The 18,007-nt window shown below is 34.4% G+C and overlaps 1 protein-coding gene across 4 annotated transcripts; it reads right to left on the reverse strand.

Moving 5' to 3' along the window:
* Window positions 1-835: 835 nt before the first annotated feature.
* On the reverse strand, window positions 836-13,924 carry LOC112751412 (protein RST1). Of its 4 annotated transcripts, none has more exons than XR_003176380.3 (26): window positions 13,377-13,924; window positions 12,531-12,815; window positions 12,354-12,437; window positions 11,987-12,263; window positions 11,294-11,544; window positions 10,890-11,073; window positions 10,607-10,794; window positions 10,358-10,458; window positions 9,946-10,021; window positions 9,500-9,631; window positions 9,331-9,412; window positions 9,160-9,232; window positions 8,664-8,823; window positions 8,443-8,573; window positions 8,260-8,351; window positions 6,604-6,695; window positions 6,318-6,530; window positions 6,129-6,206; window positions 5,619-5,801; window positions 4,076-4,972; window positions 3,686-3,982; window positions 2,573-3,220; window positions 2,232-2,382; window positions 1,928-2,046; window positions 1,224-1,745; window positions 836-1,136 (listed from the first exon to the last, which is right to left on the reverse strand). XR_003176380.3 is itself a non-coding variant. In XM_025800545.3 (25 exons), the coding sequence occupies exons 1-25, from the start codon at window positions 13,752-13,754 to the stop codon at window positions 1,383-1,385; spliced, it is 5,535 nt and encodes a 1,844-aa protein (XP_025656330.1). In that variant the 5' UTR covers window positions 13,755-13,824; the 3' UTR covers window positions 836-1,382. The 4 variants fall into 4 exon arrangements, 2 of the variants coding, with proteins under 2 accessions (XP_025656330.1, XP_072074033.1); XR_003176381.3 differs by having other exon boundaries at window positions 12,354-12,409; window positions 13,377-13,817; XM_025800545.3 differs by having other exon boundaries at window positions 836-1,745; window positions 13,377-13,824.
* Between the last annotated feature and the right edge of the window lie 4,083 nt (window positions 13,925-18,007).

Raw genomic sequence — 18,007 nt, forward strand, 5'->3', positions numbered from 1 at the left:
CATTAAAAAATCATTTATAGAATTTTCTCCTTTTCCTTTTTCCATATTTTTTTGGTTAATATTTGTTCATAATATTTTCTGCATTATAGAAATAAATAGTTTCTACAAAATATGAGCCCATGTTTGAGTGGTGAAAATTGTCATTGAAATGAATAAAACAAGTAGAAAAATGAAAAACAACTAATTTGATATTTATGAAATGTAATTTAAGTAAAAAAACCACCATTGTTTACGATCTTGAAACAATGTCATAATATCTTTTCCTAAAAAATTAATTTACCAATTATAATTGGATTAAATTTAATTTAAACACTTCAACCATAAATATACCTTCACCATTGAGGCATATATAATAAAACCAATATTTATTGCTTTTCTGGTTGAACTAAGATTTTAGAACAAAACCACGATTTATGTCATTTTCCCATTTAAACCAAAACCGTTTAGAGATTTACATTTTCATTTTCTTGTTTTAAACCACAATTCATATACAATAAAAGAATTTACACGGACGTAACCAACTAACCATTCTTATTTTATGATATTCATGTATTATTGAATTTTTATGAGTAAAAAAAAAAAACTTTTTTAGATCCAAACAAATTATTTGAACAAAATTTTTAAATATCGCAAAAAATTACATTCGCTTTTAAAATTCCTTGATCCAAAGACACTTTTAATGATTTTGGTTCGAACATAAGTTTATTATTCCCTTTAGTATCAATAAGATGAAAAAATGGTTAAAATTACTAGTTCCTATTATCATTATCTTCTAGTGGCAGTAAAGGAGAAATCTTAACGTAACTCTAATCATGGCAACCCATCCGCAGAGACCTTAGCATCTGAATCTCTACATATTCATTCCATCAAGTTCAAAACTATCCACCCCCCACAAACAAACAATGTAAAAGATGAATGTAAAATATACTAACATCTAGAATTTTAACCATTGCATCCAAATCTTACAATGTACAGCATGCTTGTATAGAAACAAGGAATGGTACAACATGCATTCTGGTTAGCTTTAGTACATTGGACAACCAAAACTGTACATAATCAGCTGTTTGCTTTGCAAGAAACATCTGAGACGGTTGACTTCCACCCAATACTGTCCTCTATCAAACTCCAGAGTTCACCTAAACCATGGAAGTAAATTTGAATCTTAAAGATTAACACAAACTCGATTTAAAGACATAATCTTGTAAGCTTGTTATGAGTTTAACCTTGAGAAAAAAGCACAATGGAATGGTGCAAATTCTCATGCCAAGAACATTGTGCCGTTGCCATGCTGTTGTGTTCCTTTATGCAAATTATTTACAAAGAACACACTTCAGATTTAGCTTCAACATATTCCTTTCATCTTCAAGAATGTAGTTCCAATCTCAGGGGATAACCATGCTGGCGAGCCGAACCTGCTTTTCTAATGGCAAGTAGCCTTTGAGTAGTACACAAGTATGATGCACCACTTGCAGCAGAGAATCAGCGCCATGATTCTCACTCTCATCAATGGGTTGCGAACCAGGAACATAGGAACCATCTGCTATCTGAATTGCCCATTGGTATATGCGTTCGGCTGACAAAAAGAGATGGGAAACAACTGTTTCTGCAACAACATCCCAGCTCTTGTCATCAAGAAGAGACACAAGGATGACTGGTAGATCGTTCAGCACCGTTTGTTGGTCAACGATCATAAAGGGCATATATTTGCAGCAGGTGGCAGATAGCAAACCAAGAAACTGAAATGCCTGCAGAGTAAATAAGGAGATTTATTGTAAATGGAATAAGAATCATAACAAATTCAACTTGTACAATTTCAACAACATTTTGTTCTCCAATTAAGTATAATTTTAAACACAAAAATATCAAATGTATGATCACAAAAATACGTTAATTTCTGAAGACATTAGCATTGACTATCAGGTCCTACCGTGGAAGGAAAACTAGATACGCAGCTAATTTCAACTGTGTCAATAAGCCACTGTCTTTTAATACTTCCATCTGCATGCTGCAAAGCTGCTGCAACTTCAACGAGTACATCCCAGAATCCTGCAAAATATGAAATTTTGGCAGACATTTAAAATGAACACATCCAAGCTTAACATGCCTCCAAGTTCCAAATAGAAGTAGCAATTCTAACTCAATTAAGAACCATTAACTGCTTAACCCTAAATTGATCTGTTTTCCTGTGCTCTAGAAAGTGTTAACATTGGGTCCCGTAGCAGAAAACTTACCTTGGATTTTGGAGTTTAATACATATGATTTCATTTTTCCAAGTTCAACAAGTGCAAGAGAATGACTCTTCACTAGCTTGATCTTCATAAGGACCTTCTTTCGCACATCAACAGATTGGACAGCACCATGAACAAACTCCTCATATGAAACCTGTGTTTGTAAATGATTGCTTAGGTCACAAGTTCAAACAGACCTTTGATATATTATAAGCTTAATGTCACTAAACTTAGTGCGAAAGAAGCTGAACTAACTGCAAAACATCAGCATGCATAAGGCATGAAACAGTAAATAATATTCTCAAAAGGAAAAGCTGATAAAGAGACAGTTCATGTATCCATACCTTCAGAAAATCCAATAACCAACTCTGTGGAGCCCTCCCTAAGCAACTTACTGCTTCAGCCCACTCCTCTGCAGAACTAACATTGCCTGACACTATACTGCCAGAAGATTGCATAAGTGGCAATAAAGTAAATAGAACTTCCATGCACCTCTCAACAAGGCAAATGTGATCAGAAGTGCCCACAGAAACTTCATCTAGGCACTCATAAAGACCCTTCCAGCATGAAATACGTAACAAGCTGCCAGAATTTTCACACGAGGTAAATGAAGACAAATGATTATTTACATCACCAAAAAGTTTTTCAAGCCTGGAGCTTGAAAATACTTTTACAAAGTCTGCAAGATGAATTAGCAGACATGACTGCAGGTTTATTTCAAGTGTCCTGAACCTAGAGAAATCAGATAGCTCATCAAGAAAAGTTAGGAGTGAATCAAATTGATTTGCGTGAGCTAATGCAAACTGTACGCATTGCTCCCTAAGAGTACCCATCTCAAAAGCAGAATCTGCTTGCAACAATTCGACAACTTTGGCCTCGTATCTCATACAACGCCTGGTAATTGCTCCCCAATCCAAACTAGGCAATCTGGGAGCTCTAGAAAGGCACCTTAATACAGCAACAACTGTAACAACATGTACAATAGTACCTGGCTGAGAATAGATAACGAAAAAAAATGAGAACAATCAGAAGAAACGAACAAAATATAAAACTTAGTGAACATGAATAGAGTTGGCAAGTTTAGAATGTATGTTGCAATTCTATCAAATATAAAGAGTCCTTACCTAAATCTGGAATGAAAAGTAAAATAGAATGATCAGATACAGTTATCACAATGGATTGGCATTCAATGATGTTATCATGGCTATTTCACATCAAATGGAGGAAAAACAATTCAGTTTGAACATATCACTTGTGAATAATTTGAGCTAATTCTGTGAAATGCCACATGATTTTTTACACAAACTATAACTTCAAACCCAAAACTACCTTCAAGTGAATGATTAATTGCACTAGAAATAAATATGACATAGTTTACAAAATCTGAAGAAGGAATTGCATATTTCAAAGCTTAAGAACTCCAGAATAATTTGCAAAAATAAAGGTAAGAGATCTACCACAGTGTATTTGAAATCCATAAGCCACGAACTGAGTTTCCAAACCACATTGTCCTCAGAAACACTTTGAGAAACAGATTTTGAAGTAGTTTCCGCTACATTATTATCACTTTCAATACCCAAATGTTCCTTGGACCATAAATGATGTCGAAGGAAGCCAAGTACCCAGGAAGCATATTGTTGTAGCTGATGATTATCAGAATGTTGTGCCACGAGAAAAATTTCTTGCACCAAAGATGTTAAGTATGGTTCAACAACAGAACTCGTTAAAAGAGGACCCACAACAAAAGACGAATCCTGTTGTTAACATGGAGGGATGTTAAGATATGAAACAAGGAACAAAACCAAATATTAACAAATATGTGTGAAAGATAGCAGCTAGTAAATTACCTTCTTCTGATAATCAGTTTGCTTGGTGTAATTTGGAAAATCCACATGGACCAAAATCCCTACGCCAGCTCCCATAGCATTAACAACTCCTAGCATACCACCAAGATGGACCAGAAAAGGGAAAGGGTTGGAGTAACATTTCCTGAACAGTTCCAGCAAACCTTTAATGTTTTCGGCCTCAACAGGGTGAACGCCTTCATTAAGTATACAAGAAAGCACCGTCCCTGCTCCAACACATGATGCCATCATTAAATTCTGGTGCAAAATGCCAGACTTCTTCACAGAGATTAAGTCAGAAATAAACTCTTTAAAGCCAACCACAATTTGGTCCAACTCAGTATCATCCATCAATTCCATTCTCTGGCAAAAAGCAACTATTGTGGGAAGTGCAAGACAGGACCCTAGTGCTAAAACAATCGCAGATTCTTCCCCATGGGAACTAGTCTTCAGAACTAGTGAATTCACATATGGAATCCATGATAATACCAAGCTTTTAATCTTGAGAACAGCTTCTAAATTTCCAGCTCTGTATACTGCACTAATGGAAGTAGCCAAACCAAGAACCAGACCAGCAACACCCCATATATCTTCTTCAAAATCCTCAGTGTTACTAAATGATTGTTCAAGTACCTTAGCATTCACCTCATGAGAACCAGGTGGAAAGCATGAGCATAGACTGTCCAAAACAACAGACAAAGATCGAGTTCCTTCACGTATCACTGTAGCTAAGGCTGTAACAATTTTTCCTAGCAACTCAGATTCTGGAACCATGTTAGCTTCATTTTCAACAGTGGAGTTATCAGCAGCTTCAACCCTGGTAAGAAGATCTTGGCATGATAAACCCAATCCAACACCACATGCCCCTTTTACAAGGGAACTTCTGCTAGCAAAAAGGACCTGGAAAAAAGCAGATTTTTTTTTTCAAAAAATCCCTCTGGAAGAGTGTATGTATGTGTACAACTACACTTCTAAATACAACCTCGTAACTCATAAGAAAGCTGTCAAATCAATAACAGAAGTCAACTACCAAATCAGTGACAAGTTTTTTTACACATCATCACCTCTTGTCTTCAATCAACCCTCACAACTCATCCATGTGATTTGGACCTAACTTGGAAAAAATGATGGGACCCCTTAGAAAAACTGCATTTTTTAGCCTCTCTTACTGCACAGCACATATATCCAATGGTGTTCTTCAACTCCCTATTCATGCACCCTTGACCCTACTACAAAGGTGAACAGGACCCCAAGTATGCTACAGCATGTGTATAATGTCATACAGGTTTGAATTCTTTTCGCCATGAAGTTTTTATTTGAATCACAAAGCAAAGACAAGGGAGAAGGTGGAGTTAAAAGACTGCTGCAAACACTTGCATTACATCTAACATATTTAGAGCATTCTTAACCTAAAACTGCTATTCTTTTCGTATTAGAATAGGTTTTGTTTCCAAAAATATTTTCTTAAACATAACCTTTTTTTTTCAGAAAGAGAAAATAATGATACAATAGAAATACTCAAACAAGAATGGGGGGAAAAAAGCACCTCAAGAAGTCCTGTGATGTTATGATATCTCTGTTTATGATCAGTTACATGAAGGCAACTTGAGATAAATCCAACAGAAATTCCAGCAGACCATTGACGGTGTTCATGTTCATGCTGAAGCAACCACTCCAAGAGAAACTTTGAAGCAGCAGATTTAACAGTATGAACAGATGGAGGCAAAACCTAAAAAGAAAAGCCAAATCTCATAACAATCTGGTGCTTATCACACAAGACTTGCTATTTCTTTAATGGTTTGTGATTATTTTATAGGCAATAATTTTTTGTGGGATTTTTTTTTTAATTTATTGTATACAAATAAGTTAAATCCAAATAATTCAATCACTGCAAATGATCATTTATATTGCAAAATTTAAGTCAAGTCATTGTTAATACCCACATAATCAGAAGTTTGATAATCCTACCAATGGCTTATTGAGATGCCAACAGGCAGCAGTGGAGCAAAACTTGAGGGAAAAGAAAAAGTGTGCATAACTATGGAAAGTTTCTCACCAAACAGAGTGCACCAATAGCCAGTGCAATATTTTCAGCAGCTCTAGGTATAGCTTCATCTGCTAGTGCCATCATTCTCTGCACAAAATAAAAAACAGAAAAGAACATGTAATAAGATAAATTTGTGTAAAACTTGCATATAGCTGAACTTTGAGCAAACAGGATATCCATAACAACATTAAGCTAAACCTTTAAAATATCACTGGCAGCTTTAGACGTTTTATCTAGGACAGTCTGTGCTTTTGTATCATAGGACGCAATGTAAGCCTTCATCCAACGTCGCACAAAGCCTTTCCACGATTGCAGCGCCATAAGTGCAAGCATGATATTTCTTGAGAGCTGAAGAGAAGAAGCCATTTCCACTAGAGCATTTCCATACCCAGCATGTACATCTCTTAGCCTCTGAATACTTATGATATCAGACTAAAAGTGAAGCCAATTCTAAAAAAATATAGCTAATCTTTTGACATCTTACTTTTGATTCCTGATAGGCTTTCACGTCTTTAGGAGTAAAAGAAAAAGATAACAAAGCTGCACCAGGCAATTTTCTAGCTTCACTAGTATTACCTGCAAATCGGAAGTCTGTGTCAGAGCATATTCAAACAAGGACCAAATTAATACATTAGACTAGGGGTGTGCATGGCCCGGCCTGACCCGAAGATCCGGCCCGGCCCCGAACATTTTACGGGCTAATTTGGTGTGATTTTACCGGGTCTAGGGTCGGGTAAGGGTCTCAAAAATAGACCCGGTCATTATTTCGGGTCGGGTCCGGGCAATGGCTCGGGCCATCCGCAATTAGCCCGGTGGCCCGGTCATCATACATAATTAATATTTTGTGTTATTAGTGATGGATGATGACTATTCTTATGTGGAATTTAAGTATTGTAAACCTTAATATTTTGTGTTATTAGTCATTATAAGACTATAAGTTAATGTTTTATGTTTAAAATGCATAAGACTTTAGACTAATGCATAATATTGTTATTTGTATTGAATTAAATATTTGGTGCTATTAGAAAATATTAGTATTGATTGTGGTTATGCTTTATTTTTAGAGAATGGTTGGTTCTTGTTATATTTTTCTAAGTGAATTTTACCATGTCAAATAATGGTTGGAGTCCTGAAAATTTGGATATTTTCACATGCTAGCTTACAAGAAGGTATCAAGGTAATGTAATGTTAACGGCCCGGTTTTCACCCGGTATAATCGTGGCCCGAAAGTGTGTAGGTTTCATCAGGTCTAGGGCCAGGTTCGAGTCTAGGGCCGGGTTCGAGTATAACAAATAGGTCCGGTATATATTTCGGGCCGGGTCTGGGTCATATCAAACCCGGTTTCACTCGGCTCATAAACACCAAAGGGTAAAGTATCAATTTTGTCTCAAACGTTTCAAAAGTGACTCAATATTATTCCCATCTTTAACCACATCAAGAATACTACCAGAGAATATATACCTTCTCAAACCCCATTCAGCAATTTAGAAGAGAAGAATATGGGGTTATATAGCACGATGACGATTGGCAATGAGGAAAAAACCCATAATATTATTAATCTTTTATAATTTAATTTTTCTTTTTTAATTTTATTGTTTTTTAACTTTTCTAAAAAAATTATTTACTATTGTATATCATTAGAGTTTGCCACATGCAACATTTAATAATATATTAATATATGTCATCACTTAGTAATTTTTGTCGGAGTTAATGGTTATGATAAACATTGAGTCACTTTTGAAATGTTTAAGACACAATTAGGACTAAGAATATTAGGGACAATATTGATACTTATTCCAAACATTTGGAACAAAAATAATACTTTGCCCAAAATATAAAGTAGCAAATTTTCTGCCACCGCACTAAAGGAAATATTGACCCCTTTTTTCTGCATTGTCATTTCTTCAACTTAGCTACAACCACTCTAGTACTCCATTTAGATTTCAGAAAATTCAAAATACATTTATTTCTAATTATCTTCTGAATTAAAAATGCAAACGTAAAAGTCACAGGGAAAAGAAAAAGGAACACCATTTAGGAATTTCAACTCCTTTTTAACCCCTTTTTGGATCTTCCTAGTAAGCATGCCATGGAATTCTTATTAAGAAGAAGACAAAATGGAAAGCTAATACTGCCATACCTGAAGAGAATATAACCTGTGGAAGTACATCCACCAATTTCTCAATCTTACTTCCTGAAACTCTTTTCTCCTTGACCAATCGTCGGCGATTTCTAAAACAAAAAAAACACAAAATTTTAATGAAGTTAATCATATTATCCATTCATCAGATTAATAAAGGTATTGTAGGATATGATGTTTTACATGTGCTCATGTGTTATTATCTTGACTTGAAAATCCTCCATGACCTTCAGTATTTTGGGACAGGTCTCAGAAACAAACAGCTCCAAAGTTCTTTTTTTAAAATCTGCAATACTTTTTTCAAGCTGTGACACCTGGAAAATGGTAATATAACAATATTAATGGAGAAAGTATAACTCCTAAAATAACAACATTCCATACATTCAGAACCAGGCAAAGTATACTTCATATTGGGAAAGAGCTTCCAGGGCTGAAACTCTAGCTTTAGCCCACTGGGCCTCCTGACTAGAGGTAGCTACGCCCCAAATAATTTGCACCACACTCTTTGATGCTTCTGGATAGGCTTCTGCATCCATTGCACCCCACCTTAAAAGAAAGCAAATGCTGCAAAGACAGCAAATTATGAGGAAGTGTTCTTTGTTGAGACAAAAGGATTACAATTTAACATGAAATTCAAGAGGGAAAATAGAATTAATTTGAAATACCATTCTAATGCAAATCTAGTAGCTAAAAGAAGAACAAGGTTTCCAATAGTAGACAGAACCAAATTTGTCAATGCTACTTGATAAGAATTGGGATGCAAAAGCCCAGGGTAAAAACTATTCTGTTTAGCCTGTCAACTATTTTTGGAAAAAAAATAAAAATAAAAATACCCCCATCACTGGTATAGTACAAGTCAAAAAAATACAAGCATATGCTTAGAACCTTAGACATGCTTACCTATGTGCAAGAACAGGATCAGAATGGTATCCTGGCACATGCTTGGCAATGACACCCCATGCAGTGTAAAAATCTAAATAAAAAACACAGCATATCCCATTAAAATGCTTTAATACGTCTTGATACTGTATTATTCCAGAAGATGTAATTCAAAGACAAAGTTGACAGTACCGATCACATCTGCTTCACAAAGGTGGGCAAGTCCTTGCAAACCAAGAACTTTAATTACAGGATCTGGGTTCTCAATGCAAGTCTGTATATTTGAACATAAGACCATGATTGCCAGAAAAGCATGCATTGAAGGATAGAATCAAGAAAACAATATACAGGTAGGGCATACCGAAACAGACAAGATAAGGTCAACACCCCTATCAGGGCTTTTATAGCAAATATCTCGAATGGAAGCAGCCATGCTTATACAGATAGCTCTCTCTGACATGAAATCAGTGAATCCTTTGGGAAGCAAAACACCCTAAACATGGAGAAAATATAAAATAATTAAGGTAATTTTGATAGAGTAAGCTTCAAAGAAACAAAAGGGATAGTATAGTGACAATTTCATATCCAATATACTACTTTGTGCAAGAGCCCTTTGAATCTGAATTGTGGACTCTGGAAAATGCAGTCTCCATAAATAATAGAGTTAGTCAATGGAACTAATAATTCAATTTGTTCAACCTTGCAAATACAAGTTTAACTCATTATGCTACCAGTTCCATTTCTTTTGGACTAAAAGAGTTGTCTCTGCCTAAAGTATTGACTGTGTAGACTGGATTAGAAACTTACTTGCAAACTTGGAAAAGCTCGATCATTGATCTCCCAGGTTCGACACAGTAATCGAGTTGCTGTAGCATATAACGAGCTGCATAATTTTTTAAAAAAGAATAATATAAAAACCTGAATTGGATGGAATGAGTAATTGAACGTAGTAAGAGTTCTAATTTATACAAAGGAATAGCAGAAACTATTCATGAAACAAATTGTTTTTCAATGTCATTGTGGTCCCTTTTTTCAACTAAATATGTATAGAAGCTCAAATTTCAATCACTGGGACCAACTCTTCTAAAGGATACTTATTGTCAAAAGGGACATCAATGGCACAACATTATTGCTATGCTAGATAAACAGATATGAGATATCATACGGCAAAACTACGACAATAGTAATATTTATTCTCAATATCTAATCGAGTACTCACACTTTTGCATCTTTGTTAAGCATCGGCAAGAGAGTTTGAACTACCAGTGGAATCATTGCTGAATGTGAAGCAAGTGATGGCAGCATTTCCAAGATTTTTAGCTGCAACAACAGTTTTAAAATGTGTGTGTGTGTGTGTGTGAGAGAGAGAGAGAGAGACAGAGCGAAATAAAGGACCATACTGACAAATAATCGAGACAAATGAACAGTATGTCGAGCAATAAGTGCCAGTGAAGAAGGGAGAAATTACCAACATATCATGGCTAGCAACATCTTTTCTTGTGAATATATTGCTGTAAAACATAATGGTTAGCAACAAAGGAACTCCCAATCTGGGATCCATAATGGCAATAGAAGACAAAGTATCAACAGCAGCAGCCTCCATTGATGGATGAATCAACAAAACACCAATAACAGCACTGAGTAACAAGGGCATCTCTGCAAGAGCATACATTGAAATAACATCAATCTCTTGCATCCTTCTAACAAAACAATGCCAAATAACTCCATTCCCATAGGCTAGCGTCTCATACCAGTCAAAAGTACTTCCTGAAAATGTGTGAGAGGTAATGAAGACTTTCGCCGGTCAATAATTGACGAGCAGAACCCTCGTACACGGGAAACCCAAGATATTGGTCTATCATGCATTATTTTGGTTTCATTTGTGCCATTCAAAACCAAATTTAGAAGGAAGATTTTGGAAGAATATTCTCCATCCTGAAACAGAAGAGTGATAGTATTTCTAAATTATATTATTACTAGTTATAATTCTCATTATTATACTTCTGTCATTCTAGTTACACTATTGGAGAGCTTGTAAATGAATATTCAACCTACAGCATTTTAATCTCTATATTCTGTGTTAAATGAAAGTTGGAAGGAGGAGAATAGAGAGTGGGGGAAAAAATAATGCCAGACAACAACCAAAAAAAGGAACCTGATACCACAGATGTTGCACAAGTCTTGAAAGTATAGTTCCTGGTGTGCTTAGATAGTGAGCTCCCTTCTCAGTTATTGGTTTATCGTTTGGCACCACAAACATTTTTACAAGGAGCTTCTCCAAAACAAGAAGCAAATCGGCAGCCAGTCCTTTCACACATTTGGAAGGAGAAGACATAAGGCTGACAGTGGGAAGTAAAAACAAAATCTCTTCAATTGGAGAGGATTTAGTTCTGCTAATAGCATCATCTGCATGGGTAATTATCATAATAAACAAATTATATTAAAAAAATTGTCATTATACAGGATAACTTTAAAATTTTGAGCTGGAGCAAATTACAGCAGGAAGAAGTGATATAGCTACTCCCATATCAAAGAACCATATACGGCTATTCAGAATCCTGGAAGATAACATGCATAAACCACACATAGCATACTGCCAAGTAGCTAATAAACCAACCAACCAAAAAAATTGAACCGAGTTCATCACACCAGGAAGAAAGAGTATGCAAAAGCAATATTATGTGCATAACCTTGTCTACAAAATACAAATGTTATTGGCTTAGGTTAACTTGAAACTCGAGGATTCTAAAAAGAAACTTGACAATTTTAAAAAAAAATCATACTTCAATTATATTCAGTTTGAATGTATGAATAAACTCTGAAATCAGGACAATTATAGCAAACTTACCACTATCATATTTCCACTTCAGGATTAAGAGAAGAAGTTTCAATACTGAAGCCTGTTCATGCTCAAGTTCTGATTGAACAAATATTGTGAATAATGCTACCAAAGTCGATGACAGACCAGGTACCCATTGCAGCCCAAGATCCTTCTGTACAGATAAGAGGCGCCTTGATAATTCAAAGATGCGCTCGTGACCACTTGGGTACCACTTAAGACAAGTGAGCAGGGAAACAACTGTTTCTAGAAATTCCACAGAAGAGTTTTGAGCCCCAGTAATCAGCTGTTGACAGGGACCAAGAACAATATGAGTACAGGGTAGAACAATAAGCACCAGTGTGGACTGCGAATTACAAGAATACAAGGTACGTACCAATTTCTTTCCAGCCAGAGACTTCAGTACCACTATATATGCCTCCGTCATGTGTTCTACAATATATACAAATTTATTGTAGTCCTAAGAAGAGCCAATAAGCAATAAAGTAAATAATAACCATTAAAAACTTATTTAACCCAAGATAAGCAGTTCTTCTTTCACAATTGCACTTACTTCTGAGGTCTCGTGTGGAAGATACTTGAGGCATCCAACTACGAGCCTAAAAACAGGAATAGACTCATAAGGAAATGAGCAACAAAATGAAGCCAAAGATGAGACCAGTTGCATTGCAAATGAAGTGGAAGATGACTCGGAAACTAATAATCTTATGATTGAGAAATTCAACAATGGCCTCAAGAATTCACAAACTTCGTCCATTCCCAGTCGCTTATTTTGCAACATAAACATCAACACTTGCTGCAGTAGTTCAGGTTGAACTTCGGAACAGCTAGACAACACCTGACAAATATCAAATCACACTTAATTCTATATTTACTACAGAAATGAGATGATAAAAAATGTAAAGTCAGTTTCATTAGCTTACTAATTGCTTTATGCACATGTGACATATTGTTCCAATAGCTAACAAAAAATACTATGTGCATGCCAAATATCAGTCTCAATAATTATAAATACATGTGTTGTTTCACATACTATTTTGTATTTCAACATGTATTCTGTACGCGACACATGGTTGATAATTATCTCTACTCAACCAGCTAATTCTATTCAACTAACTTTATCACATGTCTAACACACCCAACTAAATGAAATTTTCTCTGTTGCATTGTGTTCTGCATTTTCCAGATACTTGCACAAACCTACACACTCCTCAGAATTTCTTACAGAATCCCTTGCAAAACTAACACGGCATTTGCGGCACAAGATACCAATAATTATGAACTCAAACTAAAATGTTGATTCAAAATAACTCATAATCATAATAATAATTCAAAATTGAGCTGTTATATTAACAATCAAGAAGCTCATAACGGATGCAGTGAAAACGAGAGAAGAAACCTTGACGAAAGGGTGCGTTTCAGTGGAGGAGAATTGCCACGTGGCATTGTTCTTCTGGAAACCGTAACGAACAAGGAAGCCCAAACCCTTGACGAAAACGGGGACGAATCTCGGGTGGGATCCTTCGAGGGCAGAGTGGAGCTCCAGCAAGGCGAATTGGAGGGGGACGACGGAGTCCGTTACGAGGCGGCAAAGCTCGCGGACCGAAGTGTCGACGACGTTAGGGGAAGAGGAATTGAGGCATTGGGAGATGGCACGCCTTCCCGGGTCGGAATGCGGGTTGGATCGGATGTTCTGGAAGATTGATGCCACTGCGAATTTCTGGAGGGAAGGTTGGGGGAGTCGGGTCTTTTCGAGAAGAGGGTCGTAGGAATCCATGGAGTCAAGTGTTGCGACCTCCAGGAATCAAATTCAGAGAAGAAGAAGAAACCAGAGTGAGATTTTTCACTGAAATAAAATAAAAAATATATATATTATTTTTCAAAATCCCATTTTTCAATATTAATATTTTAAATACATTTTTTTTTTTTTTTACACTTTGTTTGGATGGAAAATGAAAAATAGAAAGAAAGAAAATAAGAAAAAAAAATGGAAGGAAAGAAAATGAGAAGAAAAGTTGATTTTTTGTATGTTGTTTAGATGAAGAAAAAATAAATAGAAAAACGGTTCCGCTACGTTACCAACATCATATCTGCCAACTTCTGCCAACTTTTATTTATAATTGTGTTTCATGGAAGTGTGTTCGTAGATGTGTCTAATAAAAATATTTTTTTTATAGTTGTGTTTAATAGAAGCTTCTTTATAGATATATTTTTTGGATGTGTCTCTTTATATATGTATTTAAAATATATTAATTATTAGACACATCCACGAACACACTTCCATGAAACACAATTATAAATAAGAGTTGGCAGAAGTTGGCAGATAATATATTGGTACCCTATACTTTTCCATAGAAAAAATGAGAGGAAAAAAATCATAATCAAGTAAAATTACATTAATACTCTTCATTTTTCTTTTACTTTTTTTAACACTATGGATAAATTAATAATTTGACTTTCATTTTAAAGTTATCATCCATTTTCATCAAGTTTGAGAGGAAAACTTGGAGGTGGTCCCATGCCACTATTTTTCCTTTTCTTCTAATTTCCATTGTCATTCAATCAATGGAAAATGAATTTTTCCTTACATTTACCTTTCTTGCATTTTCTATTGATCCAAACAGTACTTATAGTGTTATTTTGTATTGAGTTCACATAATAACCGCGCTAACTTCCCTTCGATCTTTTCTAAAAGAAAAAGTATAGGTATCAACATATTATCTGCCAATTTATTTGTCAACAATAATTAATTATTATATTTTAAACACATATATAAAGAGACACATCCAGAAAATATATCTATAAAGACATTTCTATTAAACACCGCCATAAAAAAGATATTTTTATTCCACGAAGACACTTTCATTAAATATAATTATAAATAAGAGTTGCCAGAAGTTGGCAAAAATGCTGTTGGACTGTTGGTAACATAGCGGGACTGTTTCTAAAATTAGAATGAGACCCGCGCAATGTGTGGGGCGAATATATTAAGGATGAGTATATAATAAATATTAAAAATTATTATATTTTGTAGAATTAAATTAAATATGTGTAAACTAAAGTTAAATTTAAAAGGTATTTTATTTAAAATAATTTGTAGTACAAAAGTTTTTGATGTCGGAGTTGTATAAAGTGATATTTTTATTTGGTGATTTGATTTTTGCATTTGTTTTAGTTGATGGACTTAGTCTTCTTATGTGGCCCTTGTCCTCTTTTTCTTATTGATTGTTGTTAGAGTTGTTGATTTCTTCTTTCTATAGTAGGTTCTTGTAAAGACATGTTCTTTATGAATTTTTTCTATTTTTGCATGTAAATTTTTCGTCCGAAGATGTGTCTTGAATTTGTATGAGTTTCTTTCTCTTTAATTTCTTGATGGGTATGTGAAGTGTTGGCAAAGTTGGTTCCTATAATCAATGAAATAACAATGATGTCTTGAATAAGTATTTTTTTTTTTTTAGTATTACTCGTTTTATTTGTTGTAATGGGTGTGTTGAGGTTCAATATTCTTGGTTAGAATAAATATCTTAATAATAGTGTATTGTTGACAACCTTTTTTGAGATTAAAATCATTTACTTTAACTTCAAATATAAGTGTAAGGTTGGACAAATTTTTCAATTGAGGTGGTACTTCAATGTCATTAATTTTTTAGAGTGTCATTAAATTTGAAACAATTGTGTTCAACTTTTTTTTCTTTGCCATCAAATAGTTGTAGCACTTTGATATGAAATAAGTATTTGGTTAATAACTAATGATTTGATAGATGGGATTATAAAAAGTATATAGAGTTACCTTATTAATATTGTGGTGTTTGATTACACGTGCCACAAATGTAGTTGTCTCCTTTTCATCTAATATAATTATTTTTAAGCAAAGTGGCTCCTCTTCATTTGTGGGCGTTAATGTTTTTTATAGACGAACCACGCAAACTTTGATCAACCAATGGTCTGTTTATTTGATAATATTGTCCAAAGAATGATGCTCTATTGAGTAAGTTTGAGATGTTGTGTAGTTGGAAAATAAATTTTTTGTGCTAAATTTGATGTAATTTGAGAGAATAGTGATAAGAGACTTATATAAGTTGGTCAAATGGTATGGAATTTGAATATTTGTAACGTAAAATTTATTATGATTAATAATATTATTATGACATTTGTAATATAGATGTTTATTATATTTAATCAGTTATTTATAGAAATTAATTATTGGGAATTACAAATTTATTGTATGAGGTCTGCTACACATACAATTCTTTTTGGCTTACAAGTCTTACAAGTTGGCACAAACCCAACAAAAAACACGCATTACACTCCCACATTCAAGAGTAAATAAACGCACGTTATTCAACCACTTCCTGTTTTCAAAGCGCGCTACTCACCATGCATTATAAATGACTCTTCTTCTTCTTCCTCCATGAAAACGAATTTCTTGCCAAATTTTAAGATAATAGAACTTCAGAAATACACCCAAACGATTACATAAATACACCCAAACGATTACAAAAATACATCCAAACGGTTACAGAAATACACCCAAACGATTATAGAAATACACCCAAAGGATTACAGAAATACACCTAAAGGATTACAAAACTACACCCAAAGGATTTAAGAAATACACCCAAAATTCGTTGAAGTACATCTTATGCATAATTCAGAACTCTTACTCTTTCTTCTCCTCGTCTTCTGCTGCTTTTTCTTCTTCAAAAATGATTTTAGAGCTTGATGTCAAAAAACAATGGAAATCGAGAATAACGAAGAAAGAAAACAGAGATAAAAGCACGTAAATGAAGAAGGAGAAAGAGAAAGCAAGAAACGAAAGAAAAGAAGAAGAAGAAGAAGAGGAAGATGAGGAAAAACGTGCAGCAAGAAGAAGAAGAAGGTGCAGTAAAAACGTGCAGTAACAGTTGAAGAAGGAGAAAGAGAAGGCAAGAAACGAAAGAAAAGAAGAAGAAGATGAGGAAGAGGAAGAAGAACGTGCAGCAAGAAGAAGAAGAAGGTGCAGTGAAAACGTGCAGTAACGGATGAAGAAGGAAAAAGAGAAGGCAAGAAACGAAAGAAAAGAAGAAGAAGAAGAAGAAGAAGAAGAAAAGGAAGAGGAAGAAGAACGTGCAGCAAAAAAAAAAGAAGAATGTGCACTTGTAAATACTTGTATAAAAAAACACTTGTATGTGAAGAATTTATCTTATTATATTGTTTATAACGGTAAGATATAATAAATATAGGGATATGGATTAAATGTCTTTGTAGGTTACAAATTTAGTTATATACTATTAATTTCTAATTACCGATATTTTTTATTTTTTTGTATATTTTATTTTTTTGCTGATTTGGAAATAATAGTTGATTTGGCAAAAATTGAGTAGTTGATTCTAAAATTTTGCCAAATAAGCGATTTTGCTGACATAGTATTAGTAGGAGGAGAAATTTGTCTTAAAAGTAATGCGGGTAAACCTATCCATCTACTTTTATATATTAAGAATAGATACACGGGATTCAAATTTTTAAGTCATTATCATCGTATTCAGAGTACATAGGAGTACACAAAAATACACAGACATGACTTCTTCAACATTGCTGACGACAATGGCAACCATTTTCATCGTCTCTAAAAATACACCGATACACAGGAATAAGTCATATTTAACAAGAATTTTTTTCATTATAAATGTGAGATATATTAGCTAGAGTTAGCTATCCTTGGCTATAAAATAGCAAGGTTCAAGTGTATGAGCATACGAGAAAAAAAAAAAGGAGAGATTCTCTTAATAACAAATTCTTTTTCATCATGTTCCAGACTATAGTTTTCTTCGAATATTTGGTTGCTTGTGTTTTCCTAACTTGAGACCTTATAATCAACATAAATTAAAAATACGATCACAACCGTGTATTTTTGTTGGATATTCTAGTACTCAAAAAGGATACAAATGCATGATCTCCACTGGCAAAATTATTATATCCAGAGATGTTGTGTTTCATGAGAAAAAATTTCCTTCCTATAGTTTCTTTATTGCTAACAATTCTAGTTGTGAT

This window comes from Arachis hypogaea, chromosome 15 (genome assembly GCF_003086295.3).
Source record: "Arachis hypogaea cultivar Tifrunner chromosome 15, arahy.Tifrunner.gnm2.J5K5, whole genome shotgun sequence".
Taxonomy (NCBI): Eukaryota; Viridiplantae; Streptophyta; class Magnoliopsida; order Fabales; family Fabaceae; genus Arachis; species Arachis hypogaea.

Bases quoted from the DNA above. Each gene is read 5' to 3' on its own strand.
- LOC112751412 (XM_025800545.3), bottom strand. From the start codon at position 13,754: ATGGATTCCTACGACCCTCTTCTCGAAAAGACCCGACTCCCCCAACCT. The intron at 11,074-11,293 runs GTTCCTTTTTTT...CTTCTGTTTCAG, and splicing joins TGCAACATCTGTGGTATCAG to GATGGAGAATATTCTTCCAA. The intron at 4,973-5,618 runs GTGCTTTTTTCC...GCTTTTTTCCAG, and splicing joins ACATCACAGGACTTCTTGAG to GTCCTTTTTGCTAGCAGAAG.